At 33.1% G+C, this 25,476-nt stretch overlaps 2 protein-coding genes across 3 annotated transcripts; one reads left to right on the plus strand and one right to left on the minus strand.

The window, feature by feature from the left end:
* Positions 1-407: 407 nt before the first annotated feature.
* Positions 408-11,891, plus strand: LOC110628388 (kinesin-like protein KIN-UA). 2 transcript variants are annotated; one of them, XR_002490049.2, is made up of 19 exons: positions 408-827; positions 1,199-1,299; positions 1,390-1,512; positions 3,319-3,504; positions 3,672-3,893; positions 4,026-4,182; positions 4,934-5,083; positions 5,504-5,592; positions 5,870-6,073; positions 6,376-6,522; positions 6,706-6,840; positions 6,939-7,070; positions 9,261-9,399; positions 9,594-9,686; positions 9,871-9,996; positions 10,134-10,259; positions 10,721-10,864; positions 11,086-11,228; positions 11,323-11,891. XR_002490049.2 is itself a non-coding variant. In XM_021775035.2 (19 exons), exons 1-19 carry the CDS (start codon positions 641-643, stop codon positions 11,481-11,483), a joined length of 2,751 nt encoding a protein of 916 aa, XP_021630727.1. In that variant the 5' UTR covers positions 408-640; the 3' UTR covers positions 11,484-11,891. The 2 variants fall into 2 exon arrangements, 1 of the variants encoding a protein (XP_021630727.1); XM_021775035.2 differs by having other exon boundaries at positions 11,100-11,228.
* Positions 11,892-16,456: 4,565 nt separating this feature from the next.
* Positions 16,457-18,099, minus strand: LOC110627847 (AT-hook motif nuclear-localized protein 24). Its single transcript, XM_021774226.2, has one exon. The coding sequence runs from the start codon at positions 17,547-17,549 to the stop codon at positions 16,665-16,667; it is 885 nt and encodes a 294-aa protein (XP_021629918.1). The 5' UTR covers positions 17,550-18,099; the 3' UTR covers positions 16,457-16,664.
* Between the last annotated feature and the right edge of the window lie 7,377 nt (positions 18,100-25,476).

Here is a 25,476-nt window from a genome sequence, read left to right on the forward strand (position 1 = left end):
CATAGTTTTAGAAAATGCGAACTTATATGATGAACCAAAATTTAATTTTTTACTCTTTTGATTTCTACTAACAAAATGCGAAAAGCATACAATATAAATTTAATAATTAATAAATAAATGTAAAATTAATTACAATATTTAATATAATAAATCAACTTATTCTAATCACGACCGCTAGAAGTTACAGGCTCAACCAGATGACGGTTAAAAGAGCAATTTCGGTAACTTAGTGCGCCCACCGCCGTACTACACGTCGTATTTTTTAACGCACCGTCCCGGTTAATCACGAAAACACATTATAGTCTTCAGCGGGGGTGTTTCCGTAACTCTACCTTTATAAAAAATTAAAGGAGAAATATAGAGGGAGTTGTAAATGTAGGACCCACTAAAGTTCTGGCTTGACCTTTACTACTGCCAATTCCAGTACCAGACCACACCAGCACCTCCTCCACCCTCTCCCTCTTCTTCGCTCTACTTCCGATTTTATCTGTGCCTCGTTTTCTCTCCATCTACCTGTCACTTATCGTTTTCACAACGCTAAACATTTATTTTCTCGGAAACCAAACAGAAGAAACAAGCTGAGGCAGCTATTCTTTTTATTCTTTCATTCACCTTATGATAGCTTCGTTTCTTTTGCAATATGGCTACAGGTTTTGGTAATTACAGAAATGGCAATCACAGTAGCAGAACCTCTCTCAATAGCACTAGCAAAGTCTCCCTCAACTCAAATTCCAAGGGTTCTTCTATTAAATCCAAGTCCTTGAACAGTTCTGGTCTCCGTAAAAGCGCACCTGCTTCTCTCGGCGCCGCCAAGGACGATGCTGGAGGTTTGGTACTTTTTTTTTTAGTTAAATCATTGAGATCTCGTGCTGTTTTTGTTGTTTACATTTTGGAAATAATTCTATTATAGAGGAAGTTCGAATGCTAAGTAATTGGTGAAGATAGAACATTGCGTTATTAGAAAATTTTGAATGTTCGCTTTGTTTTAACAGCTTCTTTTAATTGATTTGAACAGAGAATTTGAATTCTTCTGTCTCTTTTTCTTCTTGGAGTTGTGAGAATTACTTTGCTAGAACTGCTTGCGTATCATACAAATGTAGATCATCACAAATTTTATAATGATGCAATTATGTCGATGCTTGAAAGAGATGAAGTATTACTTTTGCCTTATTCATTTTCTAATCTTGGTTGCGTATAGTTCCTGGAAGAGTTAGGGTAGCTGTAAGATTGCGGCCTCGAAATGCAGAGGAAATGGTGGCAGATGCTGATTTTGCTGATTGTGTAGAATTACAGCCTGAGGTATCTCGACGCAGGTTTAACTAAATAGCATTTTCCTTTACAAATTTTGGCTCATCACACGACTTCTCCTTCTCTCCTTCATTCTTTTAGGTTAAAAGGTTGAAACTTCGGAAAAACAACTGGGACTCGGAGACCTATGAGTTTGATGAAGTGCTCACTGAGTTTGCATCGCAAAAACGTGTTTACGAGGTTGTAGCAAAGCCCGTTGTAGAGGTAAATCTCGATGTTGTTTCTATTTCACTTTTTTTTTATTTCCTGCATGAATTTCAAAATTCTTAGTTGTTTGTATTCAATTATTTGATTGCTAGCACGTAGGTGAGGCTTTCACTCGTTAAATCTACCTTTTTGTTACTCTGATTAATTGACACAATGTCGTCAGAGGTATCCTATTCTTTGCCATTGAGCAAAAGCAATTATTGTCATGCACTAATTGGTTTCATTGCAATTTCATTCAACTGCAGGATATACATATACATAAATTCATTTTGACCAAAGCATTCATATATGAGAAGCATCAACAGTGCCAAAGGATAGATACTTTTTGAGCAAATAAATAAGAAATCCCAGACAGCAATTATGGCAATGGATAGATGAATTGTTCAACATTAAATCAATAAGTCTGAGCAAAGAGATTAATGTTTATGTTCTAACATTTTTGTAACAATACATCTGTATCTATATATATATTTTTTTATTTGACATCATTGAACCTAATAAAGGCATTATGATCCCAGAACAAAAAAGGGCACCCTAATTCCCCTCCGCCTCTCTTTAGAGTTTTATTCCTTTCTTTTTTCAATAGGTTGTTTCCATTATCAAGAGAATTAAAGTGGTCACCTATTGTTAATAGCAGTCAAGCAATGTTCTTTTCAATTATCACCTCTTCAATTAGGTTAAAATTGAGAGTAACTTATTCTCTGACACACTTGAACCAATCCTGCTTACATCAGCTCAAACTTGTTCTACCAAGTGCAAATCCAAGTAGAAATTGGCATCCGAATCATGTTCCTGTTAATACTTCACTCATGAAGTGGAGGAAGTTGATGCCATAAAAGAGATTTGAGGAATGCATAACAAGGGAACTTCACAGTACTGGTTGGAAATCCTGGGTTCCAGCTTATGTTTTAGTTTGTACGGTTGCAAGTCTACATGGCCTGAAGGAGGAGTTGCTGTAACAACATAGCTATTTCGAACCATACCAAAGTAGTACATCTGAAGTTATTAGATTAATTGAATCTCCACTGTGCTATCATTCCTAATAATCTACTCTTGTTTGCTTCTCCTCCTTCCTCTTTCCCCCCTTGTTTTTGACCACCTTAGATTATTTATCTGTGATAGAATTCAGAAGTTGCCGGATTACCTATTTTAGATGCCATCAAGTGAAATTGATAAGTGGTTTTGACCTTTCCTTGTCTTATAACTTGGAAATTTAAAGAAAGTAAGCATGGTATGTGTGAGAGATACAAGTCTCCTTTCTTCCAATCTAATTAGGGATGGCAACGGATCGGGTATTTTCGGGTATCCGATCCGACCGAACCCTAATAGAACGGATTTGGATAGTTATAATCGGATTTGGGACGGGTTCGGGTTTTAAAAATAATACCCGTTGCGGGTTCGGATCGGATTCGGGTTTTATGTACAGGGTACCCACCACCTGAACCCGTTTATATAAATAATTAATTTAATATAAAAATATATTTTACAATAATATTTATAAATTTTTTTATATATTTTTATTTAAAAATTTAAATTTAAATATTTTTTAGAAATATTAGATTTTTTAAATGAAAATTATTAATGAGAAATATTTTTTATATAAATTATTAATTAAAATATATAAGATTAAATGGGTTAGGGTTTTATTCGGATAATAATAATCGAGTTTGGTACGGATTCTGATATTACTAATATAAATGGAGTTCTAGTCGATTAATTTTCGCGGCTACCCTACCCGTTTACATCCCTAAATCCAATCTTCCACTCCAACTGACATACCTACTTGTAAATTCTGTAATGCAGAGTGTTTTGGATGGATACAATGGGACAGTCATGGCATATGGACAGACTGGTACTGGTAAGACATATACTCTTGGACGACTTGGAGAGGAAGATACAGCTGCTCGTGGAATAATGGTCCGCGCTATGGAGGATATTTTAGCAGATGTTTCTCAGGAGACAGATTCTGTCTGTGTCTCCTATTTGCAGGTTTTTGGTCAATAAAGAAAATTTTCATCTTTTGTTTCTGAAACTATAATTTGTTTTCTTTACTATTTATGCCAAATTGTTGATTTTTAGCAGTTAAATAATTTCCTTTCAAATGATTTTATAACGTCTGTGTAATATTTTTTTTTTTTTTTGAAAAAAATGAGCAGTTATATATGGAGACTATACAGGACCTCCTTGATCCTGCTAATGATAACATTTCTATAGTGGAAGACCCAAAAACTGGAGATGTTTCGCTACCAGGGGCTAGCCTAGTTGAAATTAGGGATCAGCAGAGTTTTGTGGAACTATTGCGTTTAGGAGAAGCACACCGCTTTGCTGCAAATACGAAATTGAACACTGAATCTTCTCGTAGCCATGCTATTCTAATGGTGAACTAAATTACTAATTCCCTAGTTTATGGTTAATTTCTGCCAAACAAGCTATGAACTCACTAGAATTTGCTAGAGCTTTTGCATTTCTGTTCGAGTAAAATGTTAATGTATATGCTTCAAATGCCGAAGGTACATGTAAAGAGGTCTGTCAGGGGAAGAGACACTGCACTTTCAGGTGACAATGGCAACAGCTCCCACACAGTTAAAAGTCTGAAGCCTCCTGTTGTTCGGAAAGGCAAGCTTGTTGTTGTAGATCTTGCTGGTTCAGAGCGTATTGATAAGTCTGGTATGTTGCATAGAATGCAAGATGTGGTTATGAACAGTGCATATCCCACTTTTTTTGTTTTTCCATGTTGTCTCATGATTTTTTTCTTCTTGTTTGACTTAATTTTCATCTTAACTTGTGTAGAAATCTCATCTAGTTTTCTCTTGTCTATGAGTTGCTGGCTTATAATTGTCTTGATAAATTTTTCTTTTTCTTGTGTGCTGTTAGCAGCTGCATATACTAGCACGCCGTCTTGCAAGATGCAGAAAAAGCCAATGAATATTCTACTTGTTTAACATGGTTAATTCTGAAATATACACACTAGTTCTTTTATTGCCAGCAAATGGATCTATAAATGAGTCACAAGTATGTTCAGCTGTGGAGAATGATTGAATTGTGAACAGAACTGTTGCTCAGAGTGCTTTAGTAACATGTTTCCTGTACATTTAAAAAAAAAAAAAAGAATCTGAAACACAATAAATAGGTGTCTCTCCTCCTGGCAATGGAGTGCTTTAACAATCACCTTCCCTTTAAGTCTTTTCTTTCTTTATTTATTTTCTTTTTATAAATTGAAACACAATGAACAAGTCTCCTTTGGCAATATTCTTGTGTGCTTAGGATGAGGTAGGTAAAAGAGGATATCCCTTTTCTTGGTTTTCTATGTTCACTTTTATTATGGCTTTTTTTTTAAATTCAAATATTAGGTCCATTCTTTAGTTATCAAGCTTGCCTTCTCATTTTGAGTTCTGTTTACTTTTTTACTATTTGGCAGGAAGTGAGGGGCATACACTAGAGGAGGCCAAGTCTATTAATCTCTCATTGAGTGCATTAGGGAAGTGCATTAATGCGCTGGCAGAAAATAGTCTACATGTACCAGTTCGTGATTCAAAGCTTACTAGATTGCTTAGAGATTCTTTTGGAGGTTATATATTTATATACAAAAAGAGTACTTTTTTTCCCTGAACTTTTTGTGTTTGCTGGATTGTGCATGGAAACATTTTTGTCTGTTCATCTGTATGATTAAATGTAGCCGAGTATTATCAACTATGGGTTCTATATTGGATATGAAATTGGTGATTGGATTATAGCCGCTTTCATTGAATTAAGGGGCCATATATTGGATATATAATCATTGTCTTTTGGCAGTCACTGTCTACAATCTTGTTGGTTTCAAAAAAAAAAAGTAGAACTGTATAGCATATTAGCCAATTTATATAGTTCCATACTAGCCATATTTTAGCAGTGACTTACTATGCAATAGCATCTGAACACTTGCATTTACAAAGGCGGTATTTTTCTTTATTGAATTTCTTAGGTGTCTGAATTCTTGAAATTTTAACAGGGACAGCAAGAACTTCACTGGTCATTACTATTGGTCCATCTCCACGGCATAGAGGAGAGACAGCAAGTACTATAATGTTTGGACAAAGGGTGAGTACTGAAGTCACTGACTTCAAGTTTTATTCATTTATTTAACTTTTTTTACTGCAGTGCTTTTGAATACCATTTTCGATAATTTGATGCAATTGGCAATTTTTCATAGACCATTGTTTTTTCTATTATCATTCATAGGTCTACATCTCATTTATGCCTTGACTTTCTTCGCATGTCCATATTACACAATAATGCTCTCTTTATTTTAATTTGTTCTAATATGCTATTGTCATTTGTCAATTTTTAAAAATTTTCTTCAATCTCCTAATCATAGGCAATGAAGGTGGAGAATATGTTGAAATTAAAGGAAGAATTCGATTACAAAAGTTTGGCTAGACGGCTAGATATACAATTGGACAAGCTCATTGCAGATCATGAGAGGCAACAGAAAGCATTTGAGGAGGAAATTGAAAGAATAACAGTAGAGGCACAAAACCAAATTTCTGAGGTAGAAAGGAACTATGCAGATGCATTAGAGGTAAGTTTTTATAACAACAAATGAATTATCGGTTTTTTTGTGTGGCTAGGGTGGCTGTTGAGGTAGAAAGAGACAGTTGCTTGTTTGATCTTCTATTGAAGTTGTAGCTCTTGGTTTGTATTGTTCTCATAATTCTATAATACCTTGACTATTACGGGCATTAAAGTGTTTCCTGAGAATTGAAATGCATGTAGTTGCATTGCCCTTGGAATTCATTTTACCAGTTCTCATACTTGGGAAGGTGCTTTGACTCCCCGTGATAACTAATAGGCATGTTTTTGAATTTTTGTTCCTTTATGGAGAATGAAAGAGTAAGATATCAGAAAGAGTGTATGGATTCAATAAAGAAGCTAGAAGAGAAATGGATGATAAACCAGCAAAAGCATGCTAGTGCTGAAAACATGGTTGGACGCAAAGATGATAGTTCTGATGTGACGTCCAAGGGAGAGGTAATTCTATAATATTGTGCTGCTTCTAAGATGTTGTGGTCTGTAATACTGGTACAATGATGTTAAGGTGATAATTAACTAGGTTTTGAGACACTTCTCTAACTAGCAACTGCTAGAAACTTCACCTCTTTCATTGTTGAGCATGCAATTTTTGGTCCTCACCATCTCAGTTATGGTGCACAGGGTTCTGGGGTAGCTGTGGCGGATGAAGTTGCTGAGCTGAAAACGTTGCTTCAGAAAGAAGCACTTCTGAGGAAGGCTTCTGAAGAGGAAGTTTATAATCTTAAATGTCAACTAGCTCAATCGAAGAAGTCAGAGGTATGTTTTGGTCTCTTTCAACTTTTTTTCTCTTGTTATCGCTTTGGCATCGATGGTCTTTGTTGGTGTCACATGGAACTTTGACTTTGGTGTACTAGGCATTGGGAAATTCGGAGATATCAAAGCTCCACAAGATGCTGGAAGATGAGGCATGCCAGAAAGAAAAATTTGAAGGGGAAATAGCAATGCTACAAAGTCAATTGTTACAAATAAGTTTTGAAGCTGATGAGGTATGCTTCCTTGGAATTATTATTTGTAGTACATTGTGGCTTAGTTGCTTCTAAGAGAGATCCTCCAATACCATACACTGGGAGACCTGGAATTATACTGGACTCTGATGTAGACAGCCATTCAAATCCTGTCTCTCTTTCTGAATTCCTTAGTTCACCATTTTCAGATTTGATATTGGTTCATAAAAACTCTTCTTAGCTATCTGCACCAGACTTGATCTTTAGGTGTTAATTAGACTGGAATCTATCTTTTATGGAAATTTTATTGTTGAGTGCCCTTGTAATTCTCTTAGATTCAAAATGTTAATATGCACTACACACTACTGCAGGAGTAAGTAATCTTCTTTAAACTAAATAAAAAAGGGTAAATTATACTTTAGTCCCTGTATTTTAGCGTAATTAATGAATTTGTCTCTATATTTTTAAAATCGAACACTTTCGTCTCTGAGTTTTAATTCCATTAAAATGGAAGTCCTTCCATCCATATAATTAATGCTTTGTTTGGTTGGAGGGAAATGGAGAGGAGAAAAGAAATTCTCAAATTTCTCTTGTTTGGACATGAATTAAGGAGGAGAAAAGAAGAGATAGGAGAGGAAAAGAGGGGAAAGTGTATTTCTCAATTTGTAGCAAATGCCCCAACATATTTCCCCCCAATTTGGTGGGAGAGGGAGGGAAATAGGTATAAAGCACCTATGTATCCTTCTTTCTTTTAGAGAAGAAATTTGATTTCTACTCTAAACTACTTGTTTATCCAAACAACATAAAGTAAATCAAAATTATTTTCTTTTCTTTTCTCTTCATTTCCTCTCTTTAATTTCTCTCCAATTCTCTTGAGTTAGTGAACTGTTTTAAAGTGGTAAAAAGAAAGAATATATTTTAGTTACAATAATACCCTCTCATCCCTTTTCTCCCAATCTCTTTCCCCCTTCTCTCTCTGTATCATTCCCATGAAATCTGGCTGTTGATAAGAAATCCCTCATGAACTTTAATTGCTTCATCATCCATCGATTAGCAGCACAGCTAGTTTCTCCAAAATCCTACGTCCCTTGACACAAATTTTTGTAACGATTGCTATAAGGAGCTAAAAGGGGAAAGAAGAAGTAGCTAGTTGAATTAGAAAAACATGAAAGAGACCATCCAAAAAGTCTTGGAGAAGATAATTTGGGATCATTATGAGAAGCCCATTTGGCAACTCCATTTTTGGACCTAATTCACATAATTGATTCCAAGTTAAGCTCAAGCTAGTTGCCACATCTATTGGAGCTTTTAGGCGAGATCTGATCGGATGCTTGACTTCAATTTCCATGCCAAAAATGGTCCGCGTTTCCTGATCAACGTGTATCCATACTTCACAGGGGAAATCTGAAGCAAGTGAATTTGTTCTCTTCTAGACGGACCAAGGCAGTGTAGATCTCGATATGAATATACACTATGACAATTTGTTTTTTGCCCTGTTCGACTATATTTTCTCGGCTTTATCATCCTTAGGCTACAAGAAGCTGATTCACATATCAGAAACAGGCTAGCCATCCAAAGCAGATGCAATCAAGGTAAGGGCTATGTTGGACAATGAGAAGAAATACTGGAAATTTAATTGAGCTAATCTCTCAAAAGAAGAAGAAGATGAATTTGTGGTTGGGCTTAATTAGATAAACATTGAGAAGCTCCACAAAAGTGAAATCACATGCAACCCATGGAACTAGAGAAAAGCTTGCGGAAGATTTAAAACTTTGGGACCACTGAAGATGAAAGGCAACAGAAAATGAGGGGGAGAGAGGGGGAGGGGGAAGTAAAAGAGAGAATGAGAGTTGAAGAGAGAGGATATTATCTGTAAATCCTAAATGTTAAATTTGGGGGCAAAAGAGACATTTTTCTCTCCAATAACGGTAGAATTGGATGGAAGGACTGATTGTTGGATGGAATTAAAACACAAGGAATTAATGCATTCAGTTTTAAAAATACAGGGACTGATCTGTTAATTATGCTAAAATTTAAAGATTAAAGTGCAGTTTATCCAATTAAAAAATCAATGATATGTGTTGCATATTATGAAATGTTAGGGTTGAATTGTAGGCACTCTTATCGTTAGCCTATGAGTTTTCAGCTATAATGTTATGTGTGTAGTGCATGTAAAATGTCACCTCTTGATATCTGAAAAAATATGAAGCCTGATTATTGTGCAACTTGTAGACAAGAAGAAGACTTGATGGGGGTGGGTCTGAGAAAATTCTTGGTGCTCTAGATTCTCAAATGTCTCAACTAAGACATCCGCAGCTGAATGATATGGGAAATGGGGAGAAGGCTTCAATAGCAACACTCTTTGAACAAGGTAGTAGTTGAATCTTTTAGCAACACTCTTTGAACAAGGTAGTTGTTGAATCTTTTTTCTTTTTTTTTCCCCCTCTCTGGGACTTGGTAGTTGCCTCTTGACTCTGACTATTTAGTTATTTTAAATTTGTGTCTATTACTTGATGGATATCCTTTGTTAACTTCCTCCCTTGATAAGATCCAATATTTTTTCAGTTGGATTGAATAGGATCCTGTCGTTGCTCGAATCAGAAGACGCTGATGTTCGAATTCATGCTGTGAAAGTTGTAGCAAATCTAGCAGCTGAAGGTGTCTTTCTAACTTCTGCAGCTATCCACATCTTTAAATCTCTTCCAGTTTTATCCTGGCTTACTCAAAAATCAGAATTGTGCTAGTATTAATCTTCTGTAGCCGTTGCAGTTTAGGGCAATAAAAACTTGCAAATTTTTGTTTCACCTGCCCGTATTGATATAAAAATTCCCATTTTATACAGAAACAAACCAAGAGAAGATTGTAGAAGCTGGTGGTCTTACCTCTCTGTTGACACTGCTAAGAAGCTCTGAGGATGAGAGCATACATCGAGTAGCAGCTGGTGCAATTGCTAATCTTGCAATGAATGGCAAGTGTTGCATCCGATACTTAATTCATTATGTTCTATGTGGAGATATTGCTGAAATCAATGCTATTTTACTCAATGGGTACTTTTTGCATCTGATTTTCATCTTCCATGTATGACATCTTTGGTTTTCCAATCAGAAACCAACCAAGAGCTCATAATGGCTCAAGGAGGCATTCGTTTATTGTCCATGACATCAGCCAATGCTGAGGATCCTCAAACACTTCGAATGGTTGCTGGAGCCATAGCCAATCTTTGTGGAAATGGTAAAGTTCTTGCTAATGTTCAATCTTCATTCTGCTGAGTTTGATCTTCTGCTTCCTGTGTGTTAAAAGTTTAAGTTTCATTTTGGATATCTGACTTTGGTCAGCATGGAGAAATTGGGTGTGAAAAAAAAAAGGTCATGTTCCTAGTGGTAAAATTAAGGCTATAATAGTCCATTATGTCAGAGAATTTCTTCGTTGAATGATATAAAGCACTGCTAAACTGCTGATATTTAACTGGGATATGAAGCTCAAAACTTATGATCTTTTTCTTATTCTTCCCCTGAATTATGTTTAGCAAACCAGTTTCCTTCATGTGTGGCTGTAGCATATTGACTTAGTAGGCTTAGCAGCAAAGATCCTTTCATGTGGTTGTATCAACGTCGCCAAATATTATTATGTAATCTTTTAATTGCATATACCTGTGGCCTGTTAACTAATAACTATGAAGTTGCGTTGTCCAGATAAATTGCAAATGAAGCTAAGAGGTGAAGGCGGCATCAAGGCTTTGCTAGGAATGGTTAAGTGTAGGCATCCTGACGTTCTAGCACAAGTTGCTCGTGGAATAGCAAATTTTGCAAAATGCGAGTCAAGAGCATCAACTCAAGGTATTACTTTAAAAAAAAAAGCTTTATTGAAGTTTGTCAGTGTTGCTGTTTGTAAACTACAGAATTGCTTCTTTGCTTGTCATGCAATTAACTGTTTAAATTAACAGTAAAATTTTTTCCATTAAGTTTGCTTCTAAACTTGGTTTATGCTATGTTAAATTTTCTAAATTTGAGTGTCTGGTTAAAAATGATGCTTATGTAAGGTATAAACATCGAACAAGTATTAATGTTGCAGGAACTAAGAACGGAAAGTCTCTTCTGATTGCGGATGGTGCTCTTCCATGGATTATACAGAATGCTAACAATGAAGCCTCACAAATCAGGCGCCATATAGAGCTTGCTCTATGCCACTTAGCTCAACATGGTAAGTTTGCTTTTTTTTTTTTTACTTAATATAGAAATTGCGTAGCTGTTCTGTCACTGGAGAGCCAAGATGAGCTGGTATTGCTATATTGCAGAGGCAAATGCCAAAGAAATGATTAGTGGAGGTGCACTATGGGAATTGGTTCGCATCTCGCGAGACTGTTCAAGGGAAGATATAAAGACTCTTGCACATCGAACCCTAACCTCTAGTCCTACTTTTCAAGCTGAATTGAGGAGACTACGTGTAGATTATTGAAGTTGTGGATAATGATTTAGAATGGAGCACATCAGCTTAAATTATTTGTTTATTATTTTTTCAACTGAAGGTTAAATTAGTTACATCTGGAATCATTGATCTCTCCTTCTGACAAGAGCAAGTAGGAAGATTCTGCTATGTTCTTGTTGAAATTTTGTTACCAAGATGGGTTTGAGTCTGCTATAGTGGTTGAGCGCATATGAATCCTCCCCGATTAGTTGATTAAATATATATTAACCGTAATTTGAGTCCAGATTCCCGTGTAGCTTGTAGTTATCCAATAATTTCTTTGTATATGACTCGAATAGAGAAACACTAACATCCTAGCATTTCTTGTAAAGAAAAAAAAAATCAGATTAATATTTGGTAAATGCTCTTATGTAATTCGGGATTTCAGTGCCTTTCTTACACTGATTTTGTGTGTTATGGCGTGTTTGCTTTTTTATTGCTATTATCTGCATGCTTTTCAGTGTGTATAGTTAGTGCTATGTGTATATTTGAGCCAAGCAGTGCCAAGAAGATGAGGAAACGAGTCCAAGTCTAAATCAGGCTCGCTCATTTTTAGAGAAGAAACAAGAGCAATAAGGCTTAAATTGCGTGCCTAATGTTACACTGTTGGCACATCAGCATTGTTGTTTCCTATCCATCGCCCATTCTCAGTTTCATTATACCTTAAGAATGTCAATATTTACATTTCAATTCTTTTATGATTTGCCTGCATATTTATTCCCTTGAAACATTGAAATACTGCCATAATTATTCTTATTCCAATTTAACTATTTATTTTCTATAATATATAAATTGTCTAACCTACCTCTATATATATCTATGGAATATTTTATTGTGATCCAAATTAAGCGAGAGATGGCATGTTGTGTTTCTACATTTAAAAACTAACTAATAAATCTTTTTATAATTATACCACATAAATTTATAATAAAATACTCAATCGATAATATTAATTAATAATATTTTAATATATTTTTTAAAATTAATAAATTAATTAATATTTTTTTATTATAAAAATTAAATAATAAATTCCTCTAAAAATAATTAGATGTCTTTTGTTTTAAAAAAAATTGAATGTAACTCGAAAATGTATGGATAGAGTGATAATGATGCGAGACAACTTATATTTTCTGAGACAATCCTGAGCGGCGATAGCGTGGTATGAGAATTAAATATTAAATTGTTTGTTCACATTTATGTTACAAGAAACAAGAATCTCAATTTTCCCAAATTCAATTTTCTTAGACATTAGTTCAACATGCCCCAAAGTGGCTTCTTTCTTTGTTCTTTTTTTTTAGGAAAGATTCTCACTGTTAGGTATTGTGATTATATAGGAACATATTCACGTGTCATCTTTTAAATTAGTTTAGGTTTATTCTTTTATTATTTTTACCCTTACTTATAATATATATTTTCATGTAAATATGTCTTATCTATTATTAGAACACAATATATAGTAAATAGAAAATTACGTTTACAACGGTATTTTATATTTAAAATTATAAATACAAATAAAAGAATTAAATTATATAATAAGTATTTTTTTTTGTTTTTTGAAATGAATATATAATAAATAATACTTAAATCGTGAGATTTACTTAATTATGAAAAATTCAAATTATATATAATAGATAGTACGAAATTACTAAATAATTTAGATTAATTATTTTAAATAAATGGAAAGTGCATCCAAAAGTTATTTTAATCAATTTAGGCCGAATTATTTTAATTGATATCAGAGTCATCTTAGATTAGAAAAATTGTACAAAACTAGTGAATTTGCAAGAAAAGAGTTACCTGTGTGAGACGAGATGAAACCGCCCAAAATACCAGTGAAGCACAATATCCACAGATTCGGTCCTGATTTAATAGTCGTATTCGATTCAGTTGTGACGAAAACGTCACAAATTTAATAAAAAAGTATGAAATTCATCTGCTTTTCGTTCCACATTAGCGGATTCCGTCCCACATCGATGAATTATGAAAAATTCAAATTGTATATAATAGTTTTTCATTCCACACTAACGAATTTCGTACCGCGAATTATGGAAAATTCAAATTGTATATAATAGTTAGTATGAAATTATTAAATAATTTAAATTAACCATTTTGAATCAAATAAAAAATAAGTTCAAAAATTATTTAAATCAATTTAAACAAGATTGTTTCATAAATATTATTAATTTAACTCTTCTTTCTTCCTCAATTTTCTCTATTCATAACTATTAAATTTGATATTTGACTTAATTTTTTTTTCCCCTGTTCAAATAAGGATATAGTGTTTTTAAACAAAAAATAAAATAAAATAAAATAAAAGATTGACATATATTTTTCCATTAAAAATTATTGTGAATCTAACATGTGATTTTTTATCTGTCATTTAAAATTTTTTTTACCAATTAAAAAATAAAAATATTAAATTGTAATAAAAATAAAAAAAATTATATTATTCTTCATTAAACTGAATGTATATCCTTAACTAATATTAATATGATGAGTCTAATTAATGTTTTAAAAATACTTTATTTAATGAAAGGTAAATTAGAAAAGAAAATATTTAATGGAGTATTAGAATTATATAGCATATTTTATTTAAAAACTGATGACTTCAAAATTTTGTGGCTAATTATCCTAGAACTGATAATTATTTAGTTTTGTCTGTTTTTTTTTTTTTTTGAAATATTAGTTTTGTCTGTTAAAAATCAAGTTTCATTTTATTTCCATGAAACAATGAAAGCTTGGATATATTTCTATTGAGTTGTTACTGATTAAATAATTTAAATTTTTAGGGGATAATGTTGAGCGCAGTGGTATGATCCATTATTTTTTCAGAGAAAAAAAATATATTTAATTCTTAGATAATGTAAACCCGATTAGCTTTATAAAGTAAAATACGAATAAGGATAAGTACATCGACCAACATCTTGAATAATATTATTATCTTAGAATCATATAAAATGTATTTATATTTCTCTTATTTATAATATTCTCATGAAAATAACAATGAGCATTTGCTCCGGTTACATTTATTGTACGGTTGTAACAATATTCCTTCAATATACATCAATTCTGTAATTGTCTAGGAAAAATTTACATTAAAAATATAATGAAAAAAAAAAACGTATAGATTTTGGAGTAACTATTGGAGACACTTTTCAAATATATATATGAATATCTGTCTGTTGCAGTTGAAATTTCTTTTTCAAATATAGAATTTTAAAATATATTTGTTAAGAATTATCTTTGTTATGTCACATATCCCTTTTAAAAAATTTTATATTTGAATTAAAATTTCGCGTAATATAAATACTCAAAAAATTTTATAACTTTTTATGTGAGATTTTATTTCTTTCGTTTCTCATTACTTATTTAATCAACCTATTTTTATAACACTTCTGTCTAGCATTCTCAATGCAGTACTTTCATTTCTCATGACTTATTTAATCAAGCTATTTTTATAACATTTCTATCTAGCTATTTTTATTGGCCTAATACATATGGCCAATAATTTATATTAGGATAAAAAACTGAGAAATCATGAAATTTTCTACGTGTCCTCAATCTTTTGACTATATAAACTGCTAAAAAACTAATGGAGATTTTCTTATAAAAAAGACTATTTTCTTATAAAAAGACTATACCTATCGAGAAAAATCTCAAGATGAAGAAGAAATTATGAACCAAAATGCAGTGTAAAGAAATTTGTTCAACTAACTCAACAGCATTGAGCATGCAGCCAGAGGCAGTTCCATCTAAAGAAGAGATTATGCACTTGCGCTGATCCCCCACTAAGAACTATTAATAAAAATTTAATGGTTGGTCTAAAATCTAAGATGATTAATGGGTTTTATTCACTGAGAAGAGGACAGTTGGCTTCAGGTTAAAGAAGCTATATTTTAATTATGAAATAAGTGGACCAAGAAAAGGAATATAAAAGGAGAAGGAGACCAATGGCCATGGTCATGGTGTGCAAGAGCTTGCTACCTAACAAAGCAAATTAAAGTAGAATGTAGGAGCTGTATCTCCAAACATAAAATGGATATGCCTATCGAACTTTAGGGGGGGGAAAAAGCAATAAAGCAATGAATATATATATATATAACATGGAGGCCTGGCTATCTAGTGCAGAGAATCTAAGCATGTTCTCACTTGATTTTTCAGCAGCTGCCCAATCACCTATTCTTTAAATCTATCAAAGAAAGATAGAGTGGGTGTTTGTGTAATGCCTTTTTATGGCTTTGCCTCGAAACGGAGCTAGTTCAGAGCAGTGCACGTGTAAACCAGTACCCAAATATTTTCATGTCTCCATGTCTAGGACTAAAACCCTAGTTCCTTAGTAACCTCTGAGAGAGATGGACACGGAAACTGAGCCCATACTTCTGTGCTGTGCTGTGCTTCTCGTAAATAGTTTAACTCCTCCTTGCCTCCCCTTGAAACTGTCGCTACCCACCTCTATTTTCTTTTTTCTCTGACATTGCGACAGAAATTAGGCCTAATAAGAAATAAAATGCTGCCAAGTATTTACTACATTCGCGCAAGGATTGCAGAACCTAATCTACATGTATCTTTTAGTGTATACTTGCAATATACACACACACACACACGTCCCTTTGCTTCCAGGGACCTGCGCAAGTCAATAGGAGTTATGGGTTCATTGAGAAAAACATTAATGCGGTATTTCTTGTTTGAACGGAAAGGAACTGTGGACTAGTTGAGGATAATTGAACATGAGAGGATAGGGGATGCTGCTAATTAATTTCTTTCCTAAACAAGGATGTCTTAACCTTATTCTTTAATTCTCTAGAGGCAGAATATTGAAAACATTATTGTAAGTGGGAGTTCTAAAGAACTAACACTATATAATGAGAAAGCTCCATTGCCGTTGTTTTCTCCTTCTACTTCTTCAATTGGGGCAAATTTTGCAGGAATTATTAACATGAAATGAAAACTATATAAAATTTACAGTCCAATCACAAATCAGTCATATATAAGCTAATCATCATCAAATGCAAAACAGCAACTCAGGAAAATAAAAGAGAAATGAAACCTGAAAATGCTCAACAAACCAAATTCTTCTAGCTAGCTACAAAGTCTGTCACCTCTTGACGATAACTATAGCTGAAGGTGTGATGGGAAACTGAACTATTACAGCCTTGAGAATCAGTGTTTTAGTTAGTAGGGAGGTCGACCAGTGGCCCAGTATGCCTCAGCTGGTAATTGAATTGAATTGAGGAGATTAGGCTGCAATCCATGAAAGAGCTGCGCGTTTGCCTCTCCCAAAGCCTGCTGCTGCTGCTGTTGCTGTTGCCCAACCGCTCCTGGTGACCCAATTCCACCCCCTTGCATAGGTAGCTGTGGATCCTCCTCTTCTAGAGGAAGCCTCTCATAAGCAGCGTTACTAAATGAAGCAGCCATAATCACAACAGGACCTGAAGCAGTAAGGGTACCAACAACACTCCCACCCACCACTTGTCCTTGTCCACCTGCCAAATATATGGTCAAGCCCGTGGCAGCAGGTGGTGCAGGCGGTGGCAGGAATGAGCCAGCTAGTGATAATATCTCGAATCTACCATGTAAGGTCACAACTGCACCTGGCGAAGCTGGTTGCCTCAGAGTTACATTGGTTACAGTTCCAGTTCCACTCATAATGGAAATTCCTCTTTGCCTCCTTCTAGCAAATGTGGCTACACTTTCAACAATATCACACCCATCAGCGACCTCCATCAAGTGAGTACGCAGAGCGTTGGCGCTATCGCGGGTGATAATAATTGGGGGCTTAGGCTTGTTCTTGGATCCGGCGGGTCTGCCTCTGGGTCTTCTATTGATCTCTCCACCTGAGCCAGTTGGGATCAATTCTTTGCCTTCGCTGTTGTTATTGCTAGTTTCATCCCGCTCTCGTTTCTGCGACTTGTTAAGGCCGGCGCCGCTACTACTGCCGCTTTGCTCATCTTCTGAGTTGTGTTGCTGGTGGTGGGGAAATTGGTGCTGGTGTAACTGGAAATCTCTTGTGTGGAAAGGAGGCGGAAGAGAATGCCCATGAGCCGTTACTGGATCCATTTTTCTTTCCTTGGTTTCTTTGACCTTATCTCTTCCTTTAAGTATCTAAAAACAAAGCCCTATTCACTTAAACAAGACCTAAGTGGGTAGAGAGACGAACACAAGAACTAATGGAAAGACAAAAAGGATCACCAAATGCTAACGTTTGAAGGAAACGGTTAAAGCAGAAGCAAAGAGAAACAAACAAGAAGAAGAAGAAGAAGAAGAAGAAGAATTTGAGTAATGAAGATGAGGGTAATAGCTAGCTAGGCCTCACCCAGAAAGGAAACATATGGGTGAAAAATTTTGGTGTCAGCCACCAAATTCAGAGCAGAATTCAGCATAAGCACTGTGGCGTTGCGTTGATAAAGAATTAGGAGATATGAAGAGAGAAGATGGGTCTAAAGTCTCGACCTTTTGATGTTGTATCTGGGGTTAGGGTTAGATTTGAGAAAAAATAGATCAGAGATGGGTTTGGTTTTGGTAAGAGCAAGACTGCGTGCGTATGGGCGGTGGATCGGTCCCCACCACTCTCTCTCTCTCCCTCTCTGTGTCACCTTCTGCACTCCACGTTCTCTCTCTCTATCTCTTACTTATATATACACATTAATTTATTAATATATATTTTCTTACTTCTTAATCCTTATCTCCAATTATATTCGACGGCTTCCATCTCTTCTTTTTACTTACTCATCCATCTGCCCTTTTTCATCTTCTTCTTCATCTTCTTCTTATCATGATCAATATAAACAGTTGGGTATCAGCTGAACCCTTAAATTGTTGTTGATCATACAAAATGAAACTTCTCTATATTTGTGTTTTCTTCATTAACCTAACTATGATCAATCAATAGCTGGAGATTTTGAGCCTTTAACACGATTCTTTTGCAGTCGGTTTCATGGTAATATGCGCAAATTATAGCAGGTGGCAGACAGTGATTGAAGTTTTCGGGCATGACTCACTTGCTGCATATAAGATTGAAATTTTCCATCTATTCCTCTCTGTAACGTTACTGTCCAAATGCTTCGTTAGCATAACACGTGTCTCTTCCCCCGGTACTTCCGGGTCTATATACCATGTATCTTTTTCTTTCTTTCATAGAAAACCTAGTCCATGCATCTTCCACAATAGTCGTCTTTGGCTGTGTTTACGAGAGAGAGAGAGACACTTTTCTTTCTCCCACTCCCCACTATTCTATGCGCAAGCGAAAATGCCAGATATATAGCAATACATAAAATATATTTCTTTTGAATTATGTACATATTTATCTACGTGGATTGTATAATTTGCAAAAATATCTAAATTATAATTAAAATTATTAAATAGCTAAACAAATTTAATTTTTAACAGCATGATTTATATGCTATTAAAAATTTAAAGCAAGTTATTGATAGAGGGAAAGAACAATTAGTTAATATTTGCGAAGAGAAGCCATTGCAAGAGAAATATGTTAAGCTCTCAATTTGAAGATGGAAGGAGAAACATGTTTAGAGATAGAGATAGAGAGATGGAGATGATGAGACACACAATACAGAAGGATGATGAGCTTAATAAGAAGAAGAGGAGTAAGAGGGAGAAGAAAGAAAGAAGAGAAAATAAACTAATAAAGAAACGTAGGAGGCGCTGACACATAAAAAAAAAAAAGAAGCCAGGGTGCTGGATGATCGCCGGAGAAATTGGTGGGCGGCGACTGAAAGAAAGGCAGCATTTCCCATCTGTGCTTGCCCATTTTTCATCTTTTTTATCAAAAGATGCTCTTTGTCTGCTTCATCTCTCTCATGTGGCCCCTTCTTCTTTTTTCTTCTTCTTCTTCTCCTCCTCCTCACACCTCTCTTTCTCTTCTAAGCCACTCTTGATGGAAATTGAGACTTGTGTTTGATGAGATTCTACAGTGCTGTTTTTTCTTAATTAAGAAATTCTAAAGAAAATAATAATAATTCTCATTTACCCTTTGAGTGAATTCTTAAAAAAATAATAATTTAAGTGAATTTTTATAAAATTGTGTATAATTTTATTTTCATGTATGATTTAAAATTTTTAAATTAAAAAATTTAAATTTTATTCAAAAAAAATTATAAAAAAATTAATTAAATTAAAATTTAAAAAATTATCGATTCTAAATGGAGTTTTAAAAACACACTTGCATTCACTGTTTTTTTTTTATAAAATTTTAATTTAATTAATAAAATTATTATTATTAACTAATATAGCTTTCTTGAAAAGGATTTGAAAAATAATGTGTATTATTGAAAGATAAGTTTAGTCCTACCTGTATGGATGAGTAGGAAAGACGTCGTGGCCAAACAAAAGTTCTCACAAGTGGATCAACGTGAAAAGTACCGAGATAGATTAAAAAATACACATTAATTGACGTAAGTTGACAAGAAAGTCGATGTTGTAAGTTACGATGAAAACGGTATAAGCGGCATAATAATGATGGTATTAATTGCTTTATGCATAGTTAATTTTAATAGTTGTTTTGAGTATATTTTTATTGTTTATAGAATTCAACAAGAAAATACCACATGTCAGTCATCTTGGATTTTCACGTGTAATGTGAGTCTTTTTGTAGGCATTTGGATAAACCATATTCTTAGGAAAAGAAAAAAGAGATAAAATATGCAGAATGTCAGAACTCACGAAGGAAAAATCGTCAAACATGCAAGAGGAAGAGAGTGCTAATTGAGGAAGTTAAATTTTTAGATCACTATATATCGGTTCAATCAATGACTATTCATGATTCTCTATAATTTAATCAATTACATACTAGTTCAAAACTCAAGTAATGTTATGGTAAGACTTTGTTTGAAACGATGTGATAGAAAGCAACGAGCGATTTAAAGGACGCGATCGGCTATGGATTCTTATATCCATCCTATTAATAATATATAGCATATAGCAATAGTATATAGGAATGAGAGTGCTCTTAGCTTGACATTGTTTGTTCTTTTATACACTAGAACTTTCGTTTTTTATTGGGTCGTAATGTAAATAGTACATGATGAAGCTCAAGTAGAAAGGATTGATTTTTTTTCTTAGGGACAAGAATCTAGGGTTAGTACTAATCGATAAGTTGGAACAATTTCGTAAGTATGTTTTTGATATCAAAATATAAAGAATCCAATTCAAGCAAGTTTAAAATCCAAGAAAATTCTTTTGAAATTAAGGACACCACTTTTATAGGAGGATTCGTCAAGTTTCGATACAAATGGAATAAGGTTGGGTTGTGTTGAGGAGATAGGTAACAACAGTTCAAGTCTTAGGGGTCAAGTGTTGTTGGCACACCTGTTGATTCAAATTGTGTTGTATTCTAGATGACTTGCTATATTAATTAGTATTTGAATCTCACTTGGTTAGTACTAACATTTTTATGAGACTATTATAAGTTAATCATGATGTCATGTGGTATGAGTTTATGCAGGTTGATAGATTTACTGTATAATTGGATTATACTCTTAAGACAAAGAGTAAGGCCAACGTTTAAAGACAAGTAATGGCAATATAGGTTACAAAGAAAGAACTAGCAATCGACAAGTTCGACGGTAAGTTCATGCAGAGTAAAATAACAACTTTTCGCAACATTTGCAATAGATTAAGAAATCAAAGGTATAATATTTACCAATCGAAAACAAAACTTTCATAATTTCATCATCATTAAGAGCTAGCAACTCATAAAGATCAATTGGGGAGACACCAATAGCTGAATGAGTTCATACCAAAGATTAAGACTGTCTAACAATTTAATCAAGCAGGATTAGGATCAGGTCACATTGCGAGCAAACTTAAAAGTATCGGACTTGAAGATTGAAGAAACCCAACAAACTCAAGTCTATAAGGATGTCGACCGTTTAAGTGGGGAGTGTCAAGGTCATAGAGTTTCAGGGACTAAAAGTATAATTTTTCAGCATGAAAATTCCCAAGAAGCAATATTGGGATAAATTAGCAGGAAGTTAAGGGTCAAGACAATTTATTATAATTTCTTTTCATATATTTATTTTGGGGTGTGTCATATGAGATATATTGATGTCTCATGCCACAAATCTATTTGTTTCTAAGACTTTTTAGGGGGAATAACTAGTTGGCCATTGACGAGGACTGGGCCCAGTTGGGTATCGTAGACTTATGAAGTTCCTGAGTTGTACCTTCACTCCTTGTAGATCGTCCCTCTGTCTATAATGGATATGGGAATTATTGTAATAATTGTGTCGATAATAATATATAATTAGTATTTTGCTTTTGGAATAAAATAAATAGTTTGTTTATAAATTCTATGTCCAATTGTTTCTCTCATGACTTTTGTGAGGTTTATGAGTATATGTTGTTTGCTAGTTTCACTGTTCACCTGTATAATCTCGGGTAACATAATTGCTTATTATTACTGATTGTTATGTGCTTTTTCAAGTTGATTTGGTTTGAAAAGGGTTTAAACCAAATGCCGCATCGTAGTGCTAAAATTTAAAACTGTGACATTAAATAAAAAAACAAAGTTCACTTATGAATAACAATCAAGCCAAAGGTTATTGAATTTGATAATTCAAAATTAATTTTTTAAAAAATATTAACCAATAATCGAATCCAAACAAATTTATACCTATCAAAATAATTAAATTTTATCATTTCGATTAAGTTATAACGGAGTAATACACCCATAAATTCTAATAATATCTCATTATTTTCTTAATAAATTTATTTTCGTTGTGGAAGGTGGAACAAATTAATCATTAAAATTAAACTATTCTATCCCTTTCAAGTGGACTTAATTTTTGTCCCATTGCCTTTTTTTTTTTAATTTTTTATCAATACATGTCTATATGTGTGGATTTGATGAACAAAATACAAAAAGCAAAGTCCAATTGATTGATAATGAGAAATATTAAAAATAATTTCCAAATATATTCCATAAAATCTCATCAATGAGAAACCTAATCTTAGGTTAGATATTCTTCATATACATAAACAAAATGTAAAACAATTAATAAATTTTCTTTTCTTTTCTTTCCTTGTGATATGGTTTTCTTTAATTTTTATGTGATGTTGACTTCCTTACTAAATTCATGGAGTCAATGCCATACATTTAGCAAAATACAAAAACTAGGGCATGGATAATGAGCTGCTAACCAATGATCTCTCTTATTCAATTCATTAGAAGGACATGTAGTCACATTTGCAGAACCATGATTAAAAATAATAATAATAATAATACATTTATACTCTTTTTATTTATGAAAAATAATTTATATTTAGAAAATATGTTTCAAAAATATTTTTTATATTAATAATTTATTTTTTATTGTTTAATTTTAATTTAAAAAATAAAATATATATTAATAAATTTATATATAAAGGTTTTAATTGGATACGTGAAAAATAATTTACTTTTTTTTAAAAAAATTATTTTCCTTAAAATAGATTATTTTTTCTTTGACTAGAAAAATATCTTCTCATAATTAAACTTTTTAAGTACTCTAAATATAAAAACTGTGAAAAATATTTTTATGAAAATTTTTTTAAAAAAAATATTTAAAATAAATAGAGACTTAACTATATACAATTTAATTAAAATTTGCACAAATTTTAATATAAAATTTAAATTTAATCAAACAATTAGAGATACAAACAAATTAGCAGTGACAAGGTATATAGCTGCTCTTATTGTTTTATTCAAAGTCTTTTATCATATGTGAAGGAAATCGAATTGAGTTATTAATGTGAGTTTATCTAATTCCTTCTCATTAAAATTATATATTTATATATGAATGGGTATTGGAATAAATGGTTCAATATTTTTTAAAAAAATTAAAAAATTAATTTTTATGAATTAAGCAAATACTCCTTTCTCGCTTGGTGGACTGATACGATTTTACTCCAAGACTCCATTGTCTGCGTCCTACCTATCCAACCCATATGTTAAACTTGGTTGTGAATTACGATATGCACATGTTCCCTCTTTCTATGTGCTTAATTACTGCTCAGCTTACCAGTTGGATATCACCAGCAAATTATTAATGTCCATAAACTTGAAATTGAAATTGCAGGCAATTCATCTATGCTTTGCTCTTCAAGAATCTTAAAAAAAAAAAAAAACCTAAACTACTCATTTCATCAGCACATGATTCCATTATCATTGGTCTGTCCTCTCTGTATTAGGTGAAGGCTGTAAGCATTTAATCCTGAATTTGAGATTTGATTCATAGAATCTTCAAATTACAACTTAATGTTATTAGTGATTATTTTTTCAGTTGGATTTCCTATGCCAAGACTTCTAAGTTCACAAGGACTTGTATGATTTGTCCTTTATCAATATATTGATAAACTCACAAGCTCTTAAAAGTGATTCTTGTAATTCTAATCAAGAAACTAAACTCTTAATTATATTAAGGGAAAATTACTTTTTAGTTCCTGAACTTTAACGTAATTAATACTTCTGTCCCTCTGTTTTGGCGATCCAATACTTAAGTCTCTCACTTTCTCTTCCGTCCAAATTCGTAGTCCTTCCGTCCATTTAAACTGTTTGGTCAAAGAGTTAAAGGTAAGAGGTGATAATTTTTTCCAAAAATACCCATCTCTCGATGTGAAATTCCTATTTTTTTTCTCTTTCATATTTTCTCCGATTAATTCTATCCAGGAAGAAGAAAAAGAGTAGGCATTTGGGTTTGAGTTAGTGAGGGTTAATTTTGTCAATTTATGTGTCCCAAACGGCTATTTTGGACGGAAGGACTACGAATTTGGACAGAAAAGAAAGTGAGGGACTTAAGTGTTGGACTTAAGTGTTGGGTCTCCAAAATAGATGGACAGAAATGTTAATTACATTAAATTTCAGGGACTAAAAAGTAATTTTTCCTTATATTAAAATCTAAAATATTATGTTAAATTATTCATGGGTATTTTTTTAAAGTATAATTTTTTAATTAATGTAACAATAAAATTAATGTTATTGTGAATTTTTACAACTAATTTTAATATTGTACAGTATAAAAAAAAAATGCTTTTCTCTGTAGAAAATGACAAATGAGAAGTGAAAATGCATGAGGGTTGATGGACATGGGTAGGTGGGGTCTTCAAGAAAGGCAGTCAGGCAGGCAGGCAGGCAGGCTCTTACCTTGAGAAAGAAGTTTGTGGAAAATGATGAGGAAAGAGAGATGAATGCTTAGAAACTAACACAGCTTTAATTATATATAGTGACTGAATCATATAAATATTATAATTTTGATTAAAGAAATAAACCCATTACCCATCATCTTATTAAACAACCATATCTTAAGCAAAGTCCCATTTTTTCCTTAAACAAATCAAACCCATGTGAATGGCAATGCCACCCTCCTGTCTTCTCTTGCCTCGACTCTATAACAGTGAGTGTTGCACGTTTCAGCTTTCTCATCTCTCTCTTTCGACCACAAAAGCCTGTTCTTCCCATTTCCTTAATTTATTAATCTCTGCAACAACTGGGGTTCCTTAATTAATTATAGGCCTTAGATAAGATAGAGTATTAGGATTAGGACTAATTGCCTTAGAGAATAAAGACTAAGCAGAGGCATCCACGTGATCATTGGCCAATTGCTTATCCATGTGGAATCTTTATTACATTCACCTGCAGCTTGATCCAATGTTTAATCTTGTTTTACACTATTAGAAAAAAAAATAGCTATAAAATTTAATTTTTTAATTTAATTATAGAAGCAACTTGGAAAATGAGCGAAATTAATTAAATAAATAAAATTGTCAATCCTAAAGTAATACTTAATTTATGAAAAATTAAAATCAGAAATATGTAAGCACCATTGTACGGCAAAGATAAAAATATTATTGAGACAAAATGCAAAATATATTATTATTTCTCGTGTTAGTTCATGACTTCTCACAAAGTTTTAAAAAGTGCCTTTTTTTAATTTTTAATTTTGGATTATATATATATAATTAACTAACTAATAATTAAATAAACCTAAAACAT

This window comes from Manihot esculenta, chromosome 1, assembly GCF_001659605.2.
Source record: "Manihot esculenta cultivar AM560-2 chromosome 1, M.esculenta_v8, whole genome shotgun sequence".
In the NCBI taxonomy this organism is placed as follows: domain Eukaryota; kingdom Viridiplantae; phylum Streptophyta; class Magnoliopsida; order Malpighiales; family Euphorbiaceae; genus Manihot; species Manihot esculenta.

Coding starts and splice junctions, on each gene's coding strand:
- LOC110627847 (XM_021774226.2), bottom strand. CDS start 17,549: ATGGATCCAGTAACGGCTCATGGGCATTCTCTTCCGCCTCCTTTCCAC.
- LOC110628388 (XM_021775035.2), top strand. CDS start 641: ATGGCTACAGGTTTTGGTAATTACAGAAATGGCAATCACAGTAGCAGA. Junction 6,074..6,375: donor ACTATGCAGATGCATTAGAG/GTAAGTTTTTAT, acceptor TCCTTTATGGAG/AATGAAAGAGTAAGATATCA. Junction 9,687..9,870: donor AGCAAATCTAGCAGCTGAAG/GTGTCTTTCTAA, acceptor CATTTTATACAG/AAACAAACCAAGAGAAGATT.